This window comes from Ascidia mentula, chromosome 8 (assembly GCF_947561715.1).
Source record: "Ascidia mentula chromosome 8, kaAscMent1.1, whole genome shotgun sequence".
Lineage (NCBI taxonomy): Eukaryota > Metazoa > Chordata > Ascidiacea > Phlebobranchia > Ascidiidae > Ascidia > Ascidia mentula.
In genome coordinates this window covers 9,088,727-9,109,590 of record NC_138573.1, presented here as the reverse complement: position 1 = coordinate 9,109,590, position 20,864 = coordinate 9,088,727, and the positions used below count along the sequence as shown (strand labels likewise).

Below are 20,864 nucleotides of genomic sequence, written 5' to 3'. Positions count from 1 at the left end.
ATAGTGTTCAGATGAAAAACATGAACATCACGTATTAGTTCCACATACAGCTCTAAGACAAAACTAACACCTGTAAAATTACTTAAGTAAATGCAAGCAACAATTCGTGTAACAGTTGCGCTTATATCAGTTACGTTACACCGTAGTATTGCAGCAAGAGCGTTCATGAGCTGCTTATACCTGTAAGTAATTGTTATCATCATATAAGTAATACCAGCAGTCTACTAGTCATTTCATCGCTCATACGAAAAAACATCGACTTCCTCCTGTTTAGCGGAAAGTCGTCACGGCGCTGCGTCGGCCAGACTATCGCCCAACACTGTTTACATGCGACAAGACGTCCCTTTACCCCTCTCGGTTAACACGAACAAGCAACGCTTCACGCATAGCAACCAGGTTACTGAAAAGACCTTCAACGAATGAAGCCTTTGCGCTTTGGCTCTGTGGTAGTTTCACACTGGAGCTAACACAATGCTCCAAAACGCTTCCATCCTAAAATGTTTGAAACAACGCGGAAGTTGGTGTGGCCAAACAAACTATGATGGAACGCTGAAAAACGTAGCAGGCCAGCAAATTGAAATCACATATACTTTTCAGTGCCAGGATTACCTTTTGGTTGTCTTGTGTGATATTGGTCACAATATGCTTGTAACTGTGCACGTGAACTGAACAAAAACTGTAGCTACCTGCCTTGTTGATAATTCATCTTAACTTCATTAAACACAAAACAAACTGATTTTTCTTAGTTTAATAATAATAATAATAATCACAAGTATGGATGAAAAGTTTGCGCTAAACATATAAAAAAGAAAATGCGCAACGGGCGAAGCAGCTGCTCATGAAACGAAAATCTGTGATCAATGGCAAGAGCACTGTTTCGCAACGTTTCGAAACCACGCGTTATGTATGCTGAAACGTAATACTGTGGTAAGTGAGATGGGCAGGGGCTGTTGCGTTAATTGTCTGGCACAGTGAAAAGGTTGAGACACATAAATTGAAACTTTTACAAAAAGAAAACACTCAAGATACAAGTTCCACGATGCCCGGCATCAAAAGAAACACTTGCAATTTGATATTTCAAGAGTCAACAATATCAATGACAAAAACACAAAGCTTTTGGCGCAACTTTTGCATTTAGGGTAGAGTTGTTTCCAAAAACAAACAAACTTTCTCAACAGCAAATTTTGCAAAAGCGCAAAACAACACAGGTGTTGCGAGACATTTCCTTCCCACCATCAATCAGCAACAACTAAGACATTGATTTGGTAAATAACTGGATAAATAAACGTAGAGTAACGTGATACAGAATCCAATAACAACATTGTTTGTTGGAAAAGCACAAAGTTGCTGTGGTGGCGTTGACACAAGGAACAAATTGCATTTGATTATTCAAATAAGGTTAAAGCAACAGAATGAACAAACCCAACCATTTCACCCATTCATATGACGCCGAAACGGGGTAAATCAATATGAACTCCCAACAATCCATTCACAAAACAATATTCGAGTGGAAAGAAGCTTACGAAGAGACAGTGTCACTTAAAATCGATACAATCTGCAAATGTTTTATCTTCTTTAAAAATCGCTCGAACTTAAAAAGCAACACAGCTCAAAATAAACATTTTCGCATTTTTGCACCTAAAGGTAGAAATTATCAAATGAACTTAAAACATTTCTGTTTGTCGTGAGGAAGTCGCGTTTTAAAGAGAATTGAGTCGGCGCGTATTTGGGTGAAGATGAGTGGCATGTAGCCAAATATCTTTACGAACTTGTTGATACATTTATGTCGCTCGTCGAAATGTTCCTGAGACTGAGATAAAGCCACTGGACATCCGGGACACCGGAACGTCCACCTTGATGTCACCTAAACAGATTTTACTGAAGTTTAGGGTTTTTGATGATTATTTATTCCAAATATATTGAGTAAAAGTAATTGTTGTTGCGCGTGAACAGATTTACAACATTTAAGTCTTTTTTGCAAAAAAATAGTAAGTTTGCCCTTAACTTGCAATTTATACCGAAAGCGTTAGATTACATAAATGCAAAAACAACTTTAAACCATCAATGCGTTTTAAAATTTAAGGATATGCAACCAAAACAATCACCTTAACTGGAGGTTGTCTTGTTATATGGGAGACGAGAAAATTAATTGCGATATCTTCACAATTCATGTATTCGTCAACCGTCTCTCGAATGGCAGCGGGCATCCAGTGGGTATACAGGTACATGTAGTACTGAATGTATGTAAATTTTATGCAAAGTAGCCACGGTCAAAAATTAGAATGTTAGTGCATGTAAATACAACAATGCACAGTTTCACAGTAGGAACTAACATCACATGTTAGTAAAGGAGAAAGTTGGTATTTGATGAAGTACCAATACTTACCAACATTACACCAAACAACACCTAAAATTCGAGTTCACCGAGGTACAACTTACTTTAGGGGAATAACTAGCAAGTAATTTCACAAAAGAAAAGCAGTGATAAAAATTCTACCTTGTGAAAAAAGGCGGCACCCGTAAGAACCATTGAAAGTTCGCATGTATGGTTGGAGTTGTAGTTCCACGAACCACTGCTTGCATCCCAAGCATGAAAACGACCAGGAAATCCGACAATACGATCTCGATGTTGTCGCCACACTCTAAAACAAATTGGTTTTACCGTCAGAACTTTTGTTTTTATATCAAATTTCATCGCAGATATTTATCCTGCATTAAGTTTTCAACATTACAAACTGCAGTAATTACAATAAAATTGGTGGTGGAAGCGCCAATTGATTTCCGCATAGTTTGCGTCAAGTTGCTGTAAATACCAGTTCTATGAAAAGTGAATTAGCCTCCTGCTAATACTACAGCTATGCAAATGTTGTTCAATCTTTGCACAACATTTTTATGCCTAAGCAAAGAATTTGATTGATGGTTGTTATGCCAACGTTTAAAACACAACTGTGTTAATCACCAGTGCGAATATAACTGACTCCCTGTATTCTGTGCCCCGTAACCCAAAAGTAAGTCCCTCCAACAATGAGTGCAAAGGACGTAAAAAGTCAATGTCCGGTGAAAAGTAAAAATTCTCTCCCAACCACAAACAACCAACCTGAAACCAAACAACATCTCGTCATGACGTAGATGTGCGTCATCGTCAATAGAAAGCACACACTCTGTTTGAATCTCATCCCATGGCACGAAGCGATTGTTCAGGCTGTTGCGGTTTGGGTGAACCACCGCTACTTCGACATCAATCTTTGGCCACCGGAGGTCGTCATTTGGAGGTTTGGGTGAATTCCAAACAATCACAACCTGTGAGTAAGAATGTTACACTTTAGATTGGTAGAGTTTTTGATGGTTTGGTTATGGTATCGTAGTCCAATGCCACCTTTTCTTTTTATAATTGGTTTACTACCAAGGTTTTATGTTTGGTGTGTGGGTCGGGCCATTCTACTTTATACAAACAGGATACAAGACAAAACATCACAGCGACTGTTGAGGTGGCACCTGTGGCCAACTGATAACGATTTTGCTTGGGTAAAGAAAACGAAACCACAAAAAATTACAAAGGAAATCAGTTTTGTGTGAATATTTTTGAATTCCTACATATGTTTTAGTAATTATGCCATTTACCTTGTTTAAATGCGGGAGGCCGATGAGACGCTCTATTGCCTGCATTAACACTTCCTCCCGTTCGTACGTCAGCATTACGATGGTAAATTGTTCGCGGGGAAAATTCCCACCCAGGGAAGATTGGTAAACTTTTCCTGTTCCTCCAATTCCCTCTCCGATGGGACGAAAACCATTTGTTGATCCTGGGTTGGAAGTTCAATCAAAAATAAATAACTAATCATAACAAGAAAATATAAATATTGCATATTTACTGCGTATTGCTAATGATAATGTAAAATTAGAAACAGTGTTACATAACACACAAGCCCACTTCAAATACCAAACAATTTTAACTTGACAATTGATAATACCTAAACCAACATTTTGAAGCAAAAATTCTGAGAGAAAACGCCCACCAATAAATTGGGCGTCAGTTGGGAGCATTCGATCAGTTGCAAGGTATGGGAAAAGCTTGAAAGGTCCAGGGATAGAATTCCATGATTCTTTTGCGTCTAGTGTCACCATTGTAAGGTTGCGGAGAAACTTTGGTGAATCCGTTCGTGGTTCGGGAGGGGGAATCCCAAACTCGGACTGTGCGTCACCTGGCGCCACCTCGTGGTTTTGCACGTCAAAGCTGTCGTGTTCGATGACATCACTGCCACGTACAAAAAGCAGGAATATTCGAATATGGTTTGTATTAATTTGTCTCTTTGCCATGTGTTCTCGCTTTAAACAGTAATCCACAATAGTGATCTTATTGTTTTTGGACATGAAAAATACAAGACCAAAAAAGGAGATCGAAGATTTCCAATACCTTGGTTCATCCAGGACTGGTAGGGGTGGGATTTGAAGTCTTGTCCTTACAGCAGCAAGCATCGAATCGATAACAGCGTAAGGGGATGAGAAGTAAGCATCGTAAATAAAGCGAGCTTGTCTTCTCATTGACAATATTTCAGGGTGGGGAATGTTGGAGAGGAGGAAGCTTAGTTCTGTGATGCGAGCCTGGGTAGAGCAAACACAACATAATGGTTTACATTTGGACATAAAGAAATAAAATGTTTCGTAAAAATGTTTGGTGTGGAATCGGTTACACACTACTGATATAACGACGCACACCAAAAAAATGATGAGCTCTTGTTAGAAGTGAGTTCGCTCATGTTCTCTTCTCTGCATTATGCTATATCACAGATGAAAGACTACCTTCACTGTTTACATAAAAACCGAAAATAAAATTGGTATAGCGTCTTTGAATGCCTGGAAGTAAGCTTGCCGCGCCCCAACAATAATCAACCCAACCCCGGATGAACTTCTGCTGACGTAATCCTTGTAAGCACCCTGACAAGGACAGCGAGCGACATCGGAAATCCCGATGGTGGCCCAATGTAAACTAACTTTTACGGAACGTATACGTCTTCTAGGATGCCAAGACACCATATCCAACTATATTGTTTTGTTCGGCTACAAAAACAATAACTGTTTCAGTGGACGGGTGCATGATACAAGATGGTTTGTCTGTTCAGTCTACTGTAACGTTAATAATGTCCCTATACTGGATATTTGACATCAATTTTTCGCCATCGTTAAACAAATGTCTCACCTTCTTGGCTGTTTATGTGTACAAACTGCCAAATGTCAGACCACCACTGTCGGTAGTTCGTTTCGTCAACAAATTGTGACAGCAGTGGTAACCAATAAAACTAAGTAAAATAAGTGGTGTGCAACAAACGAATTACAATAAAGGCAGTTTCAACCTAACCACCAACATAAAAAGGTGTTTTGTTGTTGATATTTCCACCAAATTTAGGTGGTTAAAAAACTCACTTTCAGGGTGGAATTCTTTCTTTCACCCTAAAGGTGGAAGTGGTAAACCACCAAAAAAGGTGGCACATACAACCTTTTTTGTTAACAGTGTATTTAACGCGTATAACTGCGGAATAAATATAACTAGTTTAGGTATCGTCGACCAATGCCTCATTTTCGTCATAAACATTGTATACTACCAATACCTGCGGAATAATTAAAGCTGCTTTTTCCCATTGGACAAACTCGCCGAATGGAAGTGAAGCGTGGGATCCAACAACTACGGGAATTGCTCCAGCACGTAAAGCTTCAGATAAACGGATCACGAATATCGAGGTTGAGGCGAGAAGTGTGTGACGTTCAGATGCGGGAACAAGTGCAAACGTAGTTTGGGACATCAGCGAACTGCGGGTTGAAAAACTGCCACACAATGCCCACTCATACCTGCAGACATCAAATAATAATGTACTTGTGCGAAAATTAATACGTATCGAAAGTATCACTGTGGTGCGAGATGTACTTCCATTGCCACTGGCGAAAGCCAACAGGAATACAATAATCTTTTATGTCAACTTGTTGTATCTATTAGTGCACGAGCGCAAACGTACAATGTCATCCCAAATTACGTGATGCACTCGGGCGTGGTCCGTTATTTAAACGTAATAAAGCCGAAAACGCGGAATAATAACAATTGAAAGCCAAGTACATCAGTACTATAATGCTACTGATGATGAACCCAGTATGTGTTGGAAACGTTTACTAATATGATCAACAGCATTTTAGCTTTGGCTTTCATATTCAAAGTTATTCACTCCAAATATTTTGCACCCAAATAACAATTGATAATTACAATTAAAACATCGTTGGAGAAGGTAACTTTGCTGTACAAACTCGCAGTTTAAACTATATACAAATTTACCGTATTTAAATATAAACATGTGGGGTCAAAACAGTTTGTTAAAGCATACTTGTATCCTGGGATGACCAGTCTATCCTCTGGGCACTTGATTTGAACAAAAAACTTCCCGTGTAAGTTAGAGCTCGATTCCGTACTTAAAGTTTCGACGAACAGTTGGTGGTAAACAGAATCAGCCTCCTTATCTTCTTCGTTAATTTCTGCAAAATTTAAGAGATATCAAAGCCACTTAGTTAGCAACACAACACCAAGTGTGTTTATGTGTCAATGTAAAAAACATGCAAGCAACGTACCACCCTGAGCAAGGAAGGGGACGGCGGCTCCCACTGAAGAACCCCATTGACCTTGAAATGACAACATGTACTTGCGTATAGCCGGAACCTAGATTTGCACAAAGCGGATAAACATCAAGCGCAAGAGCAGTAAAAACCATAATTACCTGAACCGGAATATCGTCATCCACCCAAGCCCCCCTTCCCTCATCCAACCAGTTATCACTTGCAGGTTGATCAACTTCTTGTTCGGAGGTTTGTAGTTTGTGAGCTGCATATAAAAAGTAGTGTAAAAAAATCCACCCTTTTGTGAAATATTTTTGTCTGTTTAGAAACAAACGCAAACATAATTCCTTTTTGTCGAAAAATTACTGTTTTGTTTTATCACCAGCACTTTCTTTGAAGTTCAGCGAAAAACCGCCTTATACTTAACCTAACTATTGTTTCCAAAGGTGGAGCATTGCCACCGAACAAATGCCCTGTTACGAAACTAATACTATTTTTCGTTCAATCTAACGCTAAAAGACATGCAATGTTTTGATTGAAAACTACGCCAGGCCGTTCTCATGTGTTAGCTTCAGACTACGATATTTCTGCTATTCGACGCCCACTTTCATTTTTTTCTCCATGTTCGACAAGCAATAAAAAATCGACGCCCTGCACAGCATATATTGTTCTGTTGTGTATTCCCTAGAAGATTTGGGTCAAAGGCGTTTGTTATCCACATATTGCAATTTGTCTTTGCTTTGGTGAAGGACTCGACATAATTTATGATTATTGTTGTTTGGGAAAAAAATTAACACAGAAATTTAAGAGATCTAGTTAATTTTTTCAAGAGTGAATGTTTGTATTTCTACAAAACAAACCTTTCCCTGGAACAGCGAGAGTTGGTAAAACTAGGTCAAAGCCATGACGAAACTGCTCTGAAGCAAAGTTTGACTGGGCGATCATTGCTCGGCCGGTATCTGCACCCAGAAGTGGATTTTGTGCGGTTGAACTCCGTGTGAGATAAAGTAACAAGTGGTTTCGTCCATCACCATTCCAGTGATTCAAGGACTGAAGCCAAGTCGATATGCTAGAAGGATCTATCTTGGTCCCAGCATTAACTATGAAGAAATGTTGTCATGGATAAGAATTATGATTTTAAATCTGCTACTGATTTTACAGGAGACTGCAACAAGAAGGACATATGTTAAGTAACGTACCTCCTTCACTAGTTTCAACTTCACCCAATAACACAATAAACAAACAAGCTGAATTAGGATCTGAAGTCCTGAACATGTTTGTAGAAAACACACTTTCTGTTGCCTCATAAATATAGGATGTCACAGAAAATAAAGGTGCATCTATTGAGACAAAAGAGATATTTGTTTATGTTGTGGGACACAGTAGTGACAACTGCAACATGCTAAACATGTGTTGTATTTACTTGCGGAGTTTGAATTGTGTGGATAAATATACACTGGAAACTGTGACACCAAGGAACAGCGTGAATAGTCAAAGCAACTATGCATTCGACATCTGTAAGATGATGAAAATATTAGATTAACAGCAAATATAGTAAAACCTGGTTAAAGAACAGACATTCTTGGACTGATGATTTAATAAATTTTTAAATAAGGACTAAAATGTTAGCTTAAAAGTTGACTAAACTATGTGAGAGCAAGGAATAATAAAAACCTGTAATATCTTGTGGGACTGGGTAACACTATATTATCTTCCTCAGTGGCAACAATTCGAGCAGGAGCAGCCATTTTAGGTTTGGCTGCTTCACGTTGCTCATTTTTAAGCTGCAAAATTACAAAAGCCAGATGTGAAAACAAAAACAATTGTAAAAATCTAGGAAGATATTAACAAATATGTTAGCTTTTGTACTACATATTTTTTATGAAAAGCTTTTGTGCTAACATAGTAAAATATTATGCAAGGAAAAATTGTATTTGTGTACTACCTGAATGATCTGACGTTTCAAAACATCCAACTCATTTTGTGCTTTTTTCGACATTTGTTCAATTGAATTTAATCTATTTTGGTGCATAGCAATGTCATCCTGAAACAATTGTTTTCAGGTGTTTTAAAAATATGAAAGCAAACATTTATATTTTATTTTGTAAGCTGCAGACAGATGGCCACTGTTTCGACCTCAAAGGTCTCATCAGTGTAGCTGGTGTGACTATTAGACAACTTTGCTGACCAATTTTAGACTATAATGGATTCAGCACCATTACAAACACTGTTTTCTTCCTATATATAGATCTGGGTGTCTTGACTGGTTTGGGTCCATGGACTATCTTGCCCCCCATCCTTAACAAAAAAATTAAGGACCTTATTTGGTGATGGCCACATAATGAACTTCAGTGCAGATCCAGCAACATCAGTTTTATAGTTTGAGAAAAATCATGTGGGTGGACACCTCAATAGATCATTGCATATGGCTCTATAGAACCCCAGTTGAAAACCCTTTAAATATCCCAGTTGCTAAATTTGCTACATAACACTTGCAAGAAAGTCACAAACAGTAAATTATTATAAAAATGCAAATGTAGAATGACATTTATGACAGAGCTTAAAACTAGCTCAATCAACTTCGTGACTTTCCTGCAACTCAACTTTGTGAAATCACAACATGTAATTGTTCAACAGTAGCCACCGATTAGGCAACAAATTACTAGGTATATACAGTTGATTTACCTGAATTTGGTTTCGCTTATGTTCCAAGTCGCGCAGTTCAATGGAAACAGATTTTTTTATCCGTTTTAGGTCCTTTATATGCTTCAGGTCCCTTAACCTACACAAAAATTAAGACAAAACACGGTTAGTTATGAAAATTAAACTAATGGAAAAATTGTAGTGTGAGATGAAGCCTGAAGTCCTGAAAAATCGTCCAAACACAATGGTGGTTATTTAATTTTGCAACTTGGGCATAAGGACAATCAGTCGTGAATTATTTATTTTACTTTTCGTTTTTTTTTTCTAAATGATTTATTTTATTCATGTAATTAAACCAGTCAACAAATTCTTTAGTTGCATGTTTTCGCTAGCGACAAAGTGTATAACCAAATCTATAGAAAGTAGTATGTAACATAAACTAAACTGTTTACTAACCTATATGATGAATCTAAAGGCAACAAGCTTGGGCCAGAGTCCACTGGCAGTGGGTTGAAAAAATGACTTGTGAAATAATGAAAAATAAGAAAAATTGCAACAAACAGAAGAGCCACTCTTGACAATCTTACACCCACCAAAAACCTAAAAAAAACAAATAAATTAGCTTGTATTGAACTACCTCCAAAAAGCACCATACTAATAAATAATTTTTAAACAAAAGCAGATTGTAAAAATTTTGTTTATACCTTTTAAATCTTTGAGAAAAATCCGATCCCATATATTCAAAACAGGAATCACGCACATCTGATTTTAATCCATAACTTCGATTTATCGCCATTGGACAGTTTTGTGAACAAAACTATTCACTTAACTTTCCCCAATATGATATTATGTAGGCTATACACATGCTTCAATACAAAGGCGAAGAAACCGCAAAACGCCTTTACTTCTTTATCTGTGTACTGTGTATATTTTACAATACTATGTAGATTATTGACCTTATGGCACTCATGCGGAACAAGATTATGAGAAAAGGTACACAAAAAACATAAATTTTGATATTATTTTAAAATATATAAGTTGTGCATTTAGATGATACTGTTTAATCAAATGTAATGTTATTTTTTTATTACTTCAACCCACATTTGATTTTCAAAAGTATGGATTACTGTTGTTTTTATTATAAATGTATCGTAGTGACAAAATAGAAATAATAATAACAGTCTTTTGCGAAATCAACGTGTGCTGTGGCAAGAGTATATTTTTCCTTAGCGATATTCAAGATCCCAAATTTGTAAGTTTGTTGGAGTATGATCTCCTCATTTGTTCTGTTTATTAACATAATTTTGTGGTTTGTTTATTAGTAACATTCTACTACCCTACATTATATAAGCTCATACAAAGAGACTTTCTCTGAATGATATGAAACTAGTGGCCTGTAAATTGCTAGTATTTTTTGTGCGCAACCTCTTAATACTGCAGGTCCAGTTGGTCCCACCTTCTAAAAACAAGTCCCCAATGTCCAACCTTGTAATAGTATCTCAGATTAGAAAATGCTTTTTGTGAATATTTGCTTATAATCCGCACAAAAAAATAGCATATGTGCATTAACATACAAAAAGCATAACTGATAATCCACATAATTACTGTTTGCTGAAAAAAATTCTGCACGCAAATTAAAAACTTCCCAATCTGGATTCTATCTAGGTCAACTTGGCCCACCTGGAATTGGATGTAATTCCTGATGTTTGGTTGGCCAAGAAACGTCAAATTCTAATAACTAGGTGCATCATGTCCACTAGGTCTGTTAGATTAGTTCCTATGGCAGTTGTAGGTATGGGACCTAGCAAACCTGTACATAGTATTAGATGGTACCTTTTTGGAATGAGGGCCAATTTTAATCAGGTAAAAACACCGATGTGACAATTTTTATTTTCGTCACTTTTAGGCAAAAAATTATTACCTGAATGCCCGACTGCACGTTAATCATTTTGTTTCCCAAACTGCTAACAAGGGCAGTGAAGCATTTTTTAACCTACATTTTTAAAAAATATTTAAATTATAAAAAACTTTCCAAACTTCTGCGGCCATGTGCAACACAATTTATAACTACATTCGCAGGCAAAATGAAATTCTGCGGTGGGCCACACTTCGCCTGCAGGACACACAGTGGACACCCCTGCTATATTCCTTTGATCCATCTTTAGATCCTGTAGATGACATTTCAAAAGATTTTCTTTATGTTTATAGTCTTTTGTTCAAAAATGGCAGCATTGGCCGATGCAATGAAAGCTGGAATTTGGTTTGATCGTCCAAAAGTAGAAGAGGCAGAATACAATTACCAGGAATATCTTGTGAGAAAAAGCAGTAACAATGCTGGGGTGAAGGTGGTGGGTGACAAAACTTTGCTTTGCAAATTCATGTTGTATTTTACAACACTGGATGTTATGTTTGATTGGGTGTTGTTTTTTTTAATTTTTCACAAAGTTTCTGTACAGTGTTTGTTTTTTGCACATTTGTTTTTCTAACATTGTTATGTAGAATTATGATCAATAAACATGAACTAACTTTACAGGCTTCTGAAACTACCAGTAGCAATTTGTCTCAACAAATTAAAGAAGTTCGCCAAAAGATGCAAGAAACACTTAAAGACACACCAACATCTGCTGTAAGTTTTTTAATTTTCAAAATATCCTGACTACAAATTGTTTATATGCAACAAATCTCCATCACATTTGTGTAAAAATCCTCTTATTTGTTTGAAGACTGTTAGTGATGTTGTTCGTAAACAAGTTGAGGAACTTGCAAAAGAAAATGAAAGATTAAGAAATGAAGTTGCATCTATGTCCAAACGATTTGAAACAATTGAAAAAAGATTAAGTCTTATTGAAGGTGCTCAGGCTCCTGCTGCACCAGTGAAATCTGAAAGCAAGGTAATTTTGTTTTCCCACTTGAGTTACCCTAATTTTTAAATCAAATAAAAATATGGTATTCAGCCTGTTCAGAATGGTGTAAAAGATGAGGACAGTGACAGCGATGAAATTGACCTGTTTGCATCCAGCGATGAAGAAGAAAGTGCAGCGGCGGAAAAGCTTAAAGCTGAAAGACTAAAAGCCTACCAAGAAAAAAAGGCAAAGAAACCTGGTGTTATTGCCAAGTCCACTATTATTTTGGATGTAAAACCCGTAAGTTATCTTTCAAAAACTTGCACCAGCATATAAAATATTTTGTTTTTAAACATTTTTAACTAATTGTAGTGGGATGATGAAACAGACATGGCAGAGCTGGAAAAATGTGTTCGGTCCATTGAAATGGATGGTTTATTGTGGGGAGCCTCCAAACTTGTCAAGGTAAATTTGATTTGTTTCCAACTTATGATTGTGTTGCGATATCATTTATGGCCTACTGTCCTATAGCTTCCAAATGTTTTTTAGATCGCATTTGGAATTCTGAAACTGCAAATCTCTTGTGTGGTAGAAGATGATAAAGTTGGTACAGATGATTTAGAGGACAAGATTGTCGAGTTTGAAGACTATGTAAGTCATCAGTCAAGTACGTTTGCAATCACTTTGTTTGTTAATTCGCATTCTGTTTAGGTCCAAAGCATGGATATTGTTGCTTTCAACAAGATTTAATCACGTGACGACTTCGCGCTGCCTTCGATTCATGGCACAGTTAAATGCCGAATCGTGAAGGTTTACTTTAATACAAAAGTCCTATAGCAACTTGCGTATGTTGAATATAGCGAAACCCAAATGAACGAAAAGAATAGCGTCAAGATTATAGTGCCATGAACCAGCCTGCGTGACTTGGACGAAAAAAGGACGCAGTTGAGGTGAAGTTGACAAGGACAAGTACAGGTGAAAAGTTGTTGACATGTGCTTACTGGGTATCGGATAAAGTGTTTGATGTAGGTATCCGGTATCTCACGATCCTTTCTTCGTAACCACCCGATCCATTCAAGAATTGTGTGAGTGGCTTGTCGCGACTGCGCCGGGATCCGAAAATAGAAGGCACAGTACCTAAATGACCCGCTACCATCACTTTACAGGCGTTAGAACAGTTATATTTAGGTTGTGTTTGAGACAAATGTCAGACAAACGCTTTCGTGAAAGGATTACTCAAAAGGGTGCGAAAAGCTTGGAGTTGAAAGAAAAGTCCAACCTAATATGCTAAAATATATCCAGCTCCTAAAAAAAATGCATAAATGTTGTACACTGCAGTTTAATTTTGAAACATGAAACGTATCTGAAAGGTGTCACAGTTTCTACCATTTAAAAAACGTTTGTTTGAAAGTCTTATTATATCGCAGATTAAATTCTATATACCGGATACATATTAGGAAGCACAGCTTTAGCAAGTCCCAACAATGCCCTGGAAAAACAGAACTCCCGCACAACGTAAGGAGGCTCTGATTGGGACGAACTCTGTTGTAAAACGAAATTTCAAGCTCAATTTTAGCTTGAAAGAGCGACAGTTGCTTGAACAAGCAGGACTTGCCGACGAAGAATCGCAATATTTTAAACCAATACAGATAATGAGCGACGCCGATTGGTTGCTGAACCATGATGAATCTGGTCAGACTTACGAATCGTTCTGGCGATATTATATTATCGGCCAAACAGAAACATCAAATTGCCTAAACGATGGTGGGCAAGATTCTCGCCCACAAACAGCTTTTTCTTTGAGAACGCAGCTTCGAAGTCGAGCTGCATCGAGGACAACAACTAGTGGCCCGAAAATCATTTCAATCTTGCCACTCGGCCTATTTCCTGGCGACGACAGCAGTGCTTCGATCTCAAGGACAAACACATTTCTTATTTGGCTTCAGACATACTGCAAAGCGTTTTTTCATATTACCAAGGTAAGGTGACGTACGTGCAATACAAATTTTACAAGGTAGTAAATTCTGCCTTGATAGGTGGAGATTCTTCAGCCCCTAGCAATATCTGAAGTGGGTTGTAATTACCGAGTCAACCATCTAACTGGGCGTTTCCAACTACATGCGGGCGATATTTTACGCTACCTAAGAAAGGTAATAAGTAACATATAACGAAATTGCTTAAGTTGAAAACATTTTCTTTACACTCAATAGACAAAACCAAAGCATTCCCATTGCCTGATTGCCGTGACTATGATCGACCTTTATCCGAAGACTTCGTGGGACTTCGTATTTGGTTTAGCTTCCAGTACACACACAGCATCGGCCGGTGGTGTCGGAGTATTTAGTTTTGCAAGGTGTCACAACTTCTACAAAGTATTAAACTTCACGTTGTAACATTATTTGTGCAACTGGCAGATTTGATGACGTGTTTTACGAAACTTGGACTCAGGGTGGAGACAAAGTCTTAAAAACAAACGATGGAAAGTTAAGTTATTCTCCATTTGACACTCCAGCTAAAAGAGTTGACGGCTCCGAGGTTTCAATTACTGACGCCCTGCTTCGGCGTGCATGCAATGTAAGTAAAACTCTTTGTTTCCAAAACACAAAATAGTTTCGTGACTGTTAAAGGTGATGGCGCACGAGATTGGTCACATGTTTGGATTGAAACATTGTGTGTGGTTAAGTTGTCTCATGAACGGTTCAAACCACTTGCAGGAATCTGACAATCGACCTTGCCACCTGTGTCCGGTTTGCTTGCGAAAGTTGCAGGTGTTGTTATTATATAGGATCAATTAAATAACCCCAATTGTTATGCTGGTATTTACTCCGAGCCTTTCTTTTCAGTCAGTGTTGGACTTCCAAATATTAAAGCGGTATCAGGCGTTGCGTCAGTGGATGAACCCAGAATTTTGGAAAGATTATGTCCATAATCATATCCCCAATTTTGTTGGTAAGACTGGTTAAATTTCCCTAATAAAACTCAAGCGATTTTTATGTTTTTTTGCAATGAAAAATGTTGCTGAAATGTTTTTTGAAGTCAATCGTTAGCCTTATTTCGTTGTTGTACCAGTTTGTTTGGTGTTCTTTGTACATTTAACCTCATTAAACTTACAGAGACAGAAACCAAACCAGCATCACGTGCTGACAGCCGTCGCACTTCATTGCCGGAAGTTTTTCACCGATCCCTTACTAAAGTGGGGTCAACGAATAAGGCTGGAAGAACAAACCGCAACTCAACGTCAGCGAGGACTCCCGTTTCAACCAGCGTTACGCAATTTAGTGAAAGGGGAGCTTTGAAGAACAAAGAAACTCGAATCGAGAAACACAAGGTCGAGGCGCCCCCACTTCTTGCTTTTTCGCGCTATTGTAATTGGTTGGATAACGTTATAAAGTTTTTGTCTGATGAACAACCGCGTAAATAATTTAATTACCCCTAATTTCAGATGTTAGTTGTAAAATATGCGCCTTAGCTTGAACATACGTATTGTACACAAAGTGATTATGTTTCATCATAAAAGAAATTGTTCTTGTACGTTTATTTATAGCAATCAGACATGAAGTTTAAATTTATGCAACATTTCTTTAGCTAACTTTATTGCTACGAAACAACACTGCAAAAATGATTTGACAAAAACAAGTGCAACATAGACAAGCATATGACATAACATGGCAACTGAACAACGTTAAAGTCATTTGTTGATACCTTGTGAACTATCAAAATTAAAACAATCAGCATTTTACCGTAAGGGCTACCAAGCAACTGAATACAAATATATTACAACACGAATCAGGCCCTGTTGTGTTTTTCTGCTTTTATCAACGCCTGCTTGTCGGATGAGTTGTAGTTGGTGCGAATGTTTCGCAATGCTACGTAACATAGAACTAAGAGCAGAACGACGAACAAGCTGAGAAAACACACAGCGACCAAAACAAGAAGCCAACTTTCGCTGAAATGCGAGACGATGCGAAGTGCCTTATGAGGTTCGCTCTCTGTCTGGTTTTCTGAATAAAAACGTTAGGGTCAGTAGTTAAAGAGATACATCCTTCCTATAACAACAATTCTTCACTACTTAGACGCATAGCGGAGAGCTACAGGCAACCTTTGAGGATTACCAATGTATAATAATACCACTGAATAAAACTAAAATATACTTTACCACGATATGTGGCTCGTTTCACAACAGTGATGGGTAGTGACGTAGCAGTTTTTACACGCTTCATTCCATGCATGCTTCGCCGAGCTCGGGTACAGTTCTGTTAAAAAATAAGATATAGGCCTACATATCTGAAAAACTACTAATTTGTACATAACACTTACTTATCCTAAAATCGTTAACATCAAGTATTTGAAAACATATATTTACAATTGAGCAATCGCCTTCCAGCGCCGGATCACACATGTGCACCATCGCGTGGACGTAAATCTGTTGAGTACTGCCGCTGGAGAGTGCTATAAACTGGAATACGCGAAACTTGAATTTCGCGTCTGAAAGTTCTCCGTTCTTCGTCACAACAATACCATCAGACAACACTTCGTTCTGGTTGTCGCAACTGTAGACAAAATAAGTAATCTAGTTTGTGCAAGAACTTATCAAATAGTCAAAACTATAATTTGCCTCACCCGCTTTGAAGAAGGTTGTACGACAATGCGTCACTTGGCGAACTGGATGGTGTCGCCCAAGCAAGAAGAACCTTTACACAAATTCCAATAAGCGACAAACCGATTCTTTGTAACATTTTGTCTGCGTATTAATGCTTACTTGGACATAAAGTGCCGAAGAGACTGGTGCTTGAACAGTGACATAAATGTAGTCGTTCACTGTGACTGTCTGGCCAGCAACATACGAAGTGCCGAAGTAAGTGTCTGTCCACAAACCGAGATCCAGTGTGAACTGACCAACCTGGTCCGCAGCGGTTGCCTCAATGGAGCTGAAGAAGTAAAATACGTGAATTTCACAAGAAAAGTGTTTATAAATCAAGCAATTAATTTGCAATACAAATACAGAACCACGAACATTTGACACCTAGGCCCTTTCCTAAAGTTTGCTTTACTTGATGGCACCTACTTGGGGGCCGGTGTGATGCCCAGGCTTGCGGTAACGTTGATATCAGCAGCGTAGGTGCAAGAGAAGGAAGCCAGAAGGGACGATTGTCGCGATATTATTGCTCCGGGGTCAAGGGTGCCGCTCAATCCTTGTATAGCGTTCGAAAACGTAATATTCTTCCCATCACTGCTTAACTGGACCAACGAGGTTGGGGTTTAACAATATATACCAAATATATGGAAGGTGTTTATAGGCAAAAAATACACATACCTCAACGTTGCTGTTGCACGCGGAAAGGTTTCCTTTCAAAACAAATCTGTAGAGCATCCCCTTGCTACGCGAAAAAATAAATGAACCATTGCATGTGTTGTTTGCATCCGTTTCTAGTAGCGCATCTGCGGCGGCAACTAAGGTTTGATTTATCCCATTCATGTAGAGATCACTCAGCTTGTAACCTGCCGCGTTTAGCGCACATTTCTTGACGCTGGACAAAAAAACGGAATTGTAATTATATACCAATAATATTAAAGCTGATTTTGAGCATGATACGTAGCACTCTGTGCGACGTGCAAATTGCATCGATGTGTTACCATGATTTTTTGAAAACAATGCTATGCGCCACTGTGGAAACAATGCTCAGGAAAGGCATATAGCGTCATCAATATACTCAAGCAAGTCGCTATATTTTGCACATACAATAAACTTAGTAGCTAATATAGACTTGGAAAATTTACATTTATAATTGATATAGCTGCTTGTCCATACTCATGTTCTATCGGGGCGAACTTACAATATTTTGATGCCACTTGAAGTGCACTTCAGCTGTTGAATAATGTTTTCGGATATATTGGCGGAGGAATACGGATCGCCAGGAAGATCTGTGCTCGGCAAACACTCGCAACCAGTCGAGCCACAACTTGCTGCCGCTGCCCCACACTCTGATACTAACGATTTACAAGTGTCGGTTGGACCTGCACAGCAATCAATAAATACACGAATCAAGGCTTTAATCAACAGCAAATTGCATATTGTGCAAAACTTACTTGGTGCCGCACCACATTCTTGTGTGCACACTTGGGTGCAGTTATTGTAGTAGGTGAGCTGAAAATTTTCCCCCGTGTCATTGCACCGCTGTGTCACATTAACTGAAAACGTATATTTCATATATTGTCAAAGAAACATTTAAATAAAACCGTTCATGTCGTGAAACCACTTGCTCAAAGCATAAAACGTTGATGAAAGTCGCGTCGCCCGTTTAGTTCAACCCATGCACAGTACATGTAAAATCAGATACTCAGTAAGTGTTGAACTAAGTAGTCGATGCGAAGTAACCCCAAAATACTTACGCAAGAAGTTAACCAGTAAACCTAAACTATTTTAATTTTTGAGTTTAAATTAACACCGAGAAATATACCCATGTACTTTTATTTTCAATCTTAATCTTACCAGAACTCTGTCCTTGTGTCAACAACGGAAAAGTTAGACCAAAGAGCATCAAAAGCACATAGCTTCCATTCATGCTTACTATCGTGATAGTGTCTTTGAACTATTTCATTCTCTGTCGGCACCCAAACTACTAACACGCCACCGTGTTCTCCTTGGCCAAAATGTGGCACAAAACCTCTAAAAAACGCGATTTTTAACCCAAATTGTCCGGACATGATGTCGCACCGCTGAAGTCCAGTAGTTCCCACACGAACGTTTGAGCGCACTCTAGAATGACAACACTGTAACGTGTCATCAATGCAACAATCGCGCGGCTGTCGTTTCCGTTTCCCATCCGCAGTTTGTCGCTGATACGGGGAACAGGTAATGCGAATATGTATTGTTTAAATCACATATCCTAACTGCTTTATAGTTCTGACTCAATTGGGACAGGTTGACAGTTTGCATGCGATACGAACTGCGTGTGGGAGCCACTCGTGAAGCGATGCGTCCTCATTCGAACGGACGGCAGCTCAGAAACAGGAAAACGGCGAACAATATGTACATTTGTTATTTTCACAGTATCAGCGCTGTATGTACACGCCTAGTAAATACCATGAGAAACAGGTCGTGCTTTGCCATGGTGACATGATACTCTTGCAAAGAAAAAGTCTAATTTTATTGCAACACAAAACCGTCACCATAACAAAATTGTAGAATAATCGAAAACGTACTAAAGCAAAGTAAGCAAGGTTGAAACAACGATTATTCTCGAAGTTTTATTTGTACAACACATATATCCTTCATTTCCATTGTCAATTATTTATAAAAAAAATTACTCCTAGGTATCCACTCTTAACTTTAAACGTCCCTTCGTTAGAATTGGCTATATTTCTGGAGGGAACACGGTACGGTGCACAAACTGATGGCTTTGCGAAGCGTTTGTTTTTAATGTCTGGATAAAATGATTTCCCAGTCTCATTTTAAGTGACTATGTCGTGAAGGCCATATCGACAGGTGGCGGTAGTGAGGCATGACTACGATGAAAGAGAGCACGACGACCTTGCATGTGGTGGGCGCTTAGCAACAGAAGTCAGGCGCCCAACCCATAAACCCTGTAGAAAACCTTATCGGGAATCCTGGTTAGGGTTTCCTCATCGAATCCCGGTGTAGTTAAGAAAAAAAAGAAACATAAAACGACCCTGTGTGTTTGCTCCGGTCATTTCCAATTTTTGTATGCTTGTTTATCTCTATATGTTTACATCCCCAGTGGTAAACATACCCGATACTGTAATATACATTCTTTGTATATATAGCAACATTATTGTCCTCTGTCACGTTTAAGATTGTAGCTTGTGCAATGAAGCATATGAACTGACCTACTTGTATATGACCGATCCTCATAACGAGCAGCGGATCCGCCCCATTATAAAAATGCGTTTAAGTGGCAGAACTTTAATTCTTGGGTAGGTTGCGCTCGAGAGACAGGAGGTCGACAATATCTCCATAAGTGTTTCTCCAGGGACACTCCAAGTACCGCATTTTCTCGGTGATCGACTGGGACGCGATCCTTATCGAACAGCTGACAAGCGGAATCATGAAACTGTAGCACAAACTGATCAAACATCGCAATTCACGGTTTAAATATCGATCCCTCAGTTTTTCGCATTCAAACACGATTATTACATGGTCATCACGTGATAGATGGATATTGATAAAAAGCTTTTACTTTGTTATAGTTCTTGTTCAAATGGAACATTAGATAAAATGCGGGTAGCTTTTGAAAATAATGTTTACAATTTGTGTGCGAAACATGGGTTTATTAATTTCAGAAAATTGTGCACTGAAAAAAACGTAAGCATTGACACGTAAAGCGAATTTCTTGAACAGTACATTTCAAATTTGCTCATGTTTTGCTTGAACGAAAAGAAATTGTCACAATGAACACCTGCAGATTGATCAGATTCATTCCAACCTCAGCAATCGTGAAGCGTTCAAACGTCTTCTTCGATCGAACGCCGTTCAATAATCGAAATCGATTGGACAGCTGGCACCCGGCTGAGGAAATCGTGTGCATCCACACGGTGAGGTCGTTTGTTTTGGGTCCAATCGAAGAAGTCGAAGGAGGTCACATCCACACTATATCCACCACTAACTTAATTTGTGACCTTATTGTTTGGTTATACGCAAACGGAATTATAATGACTGCACAAATTTTTTTGCAAAATTTGTGCATAATTGAAGGATGCATTTGATTGTAACAGGCCTACGTAATCGTACAATTGCGGCTATTTGTGTTATAACACAGTTTTTGG

The 20,864-nt window shown here is 38.4% G+C and overlaps 3 protein-coding genes and 1 pseudogene across 5 annotated transcripts; 2 read left to right on the top strand and 2 right to left on the bottom strand.

Moving 5' to 3' along the window:
- Nucleotides 1-732: 732 nt before the first annotated feature.
- LOC145912599 (exostosin-like 3) lies at nucleotides 733-10,187 on the bottom strand. The gene is made up of 19 exons (XM_083000125.1): nucleotides 9,942-10,187; nucleotides 9,694-9,837; nucleotides 9,280-9,376; nucleotides 8,540-8,638; nucleotides 8,269-8,378; nucleotides 8,018-8,109; nucleotides 7,794-7,934; nucleotides 7,455-7,694; nucleotides 6,756-6,859; nucleotides 6,610-6,697; nucleotides 6,369-6,516; nucleotides 5,607-5,844; nucleotides 4,415-4,602; nucleotides 4,017-4,255; nucleotides 3,622-3,803; nucleotides 3,098-3,300; nucleotides 2,498-2,642; nucleotides 2,106-2,234; nucleotides 733-1,864 (listed from the first exon to the last, which is right to left on the bottom strand). Exons 1-19 carry the CDS (start codon nucleotides 10,031-10,033, stop codon nucleotides 1,655-1,657), a joined length of 2,889 nt encoding a protein of 962 aa, XP_082856251.1. The 5' UTR covers nucleotides 10,034-10,187; the 3' UTR covers nucleotides 733-1,654.
- A 208-nt stretch (nucleotides 10,188-10,395) lies between these two features.
- On the top strand, nucleotides 10,396-12,939 carry LOC145912626 (elongation factor 1-beta-like). Of its 2 annotated transcripts, none has more exons than XM_083000163.1 (8): nucleotides 10,396-10,489; nucleotides 11,446-11,549; nucleotides 11,771-11,863; nucleotides 11,961-12,128; nucleotides 12,192-12,380; nucleotides 12,453-12,545; nucleotides 12,630-12,731; nucleotides 12,792-12,939. In XM_083000163.1, the coding sequence occupies exons 2-8, from the start codon at nucleotides 11,460-11,462 to the stop codon at nucleotides 12,828-12,830; spliced, it is 774 nt and encodes a 257-aa protein (XP_082856289.1). In that variant the 5' UTR covers nucleotides 10,396-10,489; nucleotides 11,446-11,459; the 3' UTR covers nucleotides 12,831-12,939. The 2 variants fall into 2 exon arrangements, with proteins under 2 accessions (XP_082856289.1, XP_082856288.1); XM_083000162.1 differs by having other exon boundaries at nucleotides 11,446-11,585.
- Nucleotides 12,940-13,009: 70 nt separating this feature from the next.
- Nucleotides 13,010-15,825, top strand: LOC145912625 (archaemetzincin-2-like). Of its 2 annotated transcripts, none has more exons than XM_083000160.1 (8): nucleotides 13,010-13,055; nucleotides 13,110-14,059; nucleotides 14,117-14,230; nucleotides 14,291-14,433; nucleotides 14,495-14,654; nucleotides 14,708-14,848; nucleotides 14,924-15,029; nucleotides 15,194-15,825. In XM_083000160.1, the coding sequence occupies exons 2-8, from the start codon at nucleotides 13,565-13,567 to the stop codon at nucleotides 15,499-15,501; spliced, it is 1,467 nt and encodes a 488-aa protein (XP_082856286.1). In that variant the 5' UTR covers nucleotides 13,010-13,055; nucleotides 13,110-13,564; the 3' UTR covers nucleotides 15,502-15,825. The 2 variants fall into 2 exon arrangements, with proteins under 2 accessions (XP_082856286.1, XP_082856285.1); XM_083000159.1 differs by lacking the exon at nucleotides 13,010-13,055 and having other exon boundaries at nucleotides 13,071-13,450; nucleotides 13,508-14,059.
- Nucleotides 15,826-15,866: 41 nt separating this feature from the next.
- Nucleotides 15,867-18,643, bottom strand: LOC145911874 (alpha-tectorin-like; annotated as a pseudogene).
- Nucleotides 18,644-20,864: the final 2,221 nt, after the last annotated feature.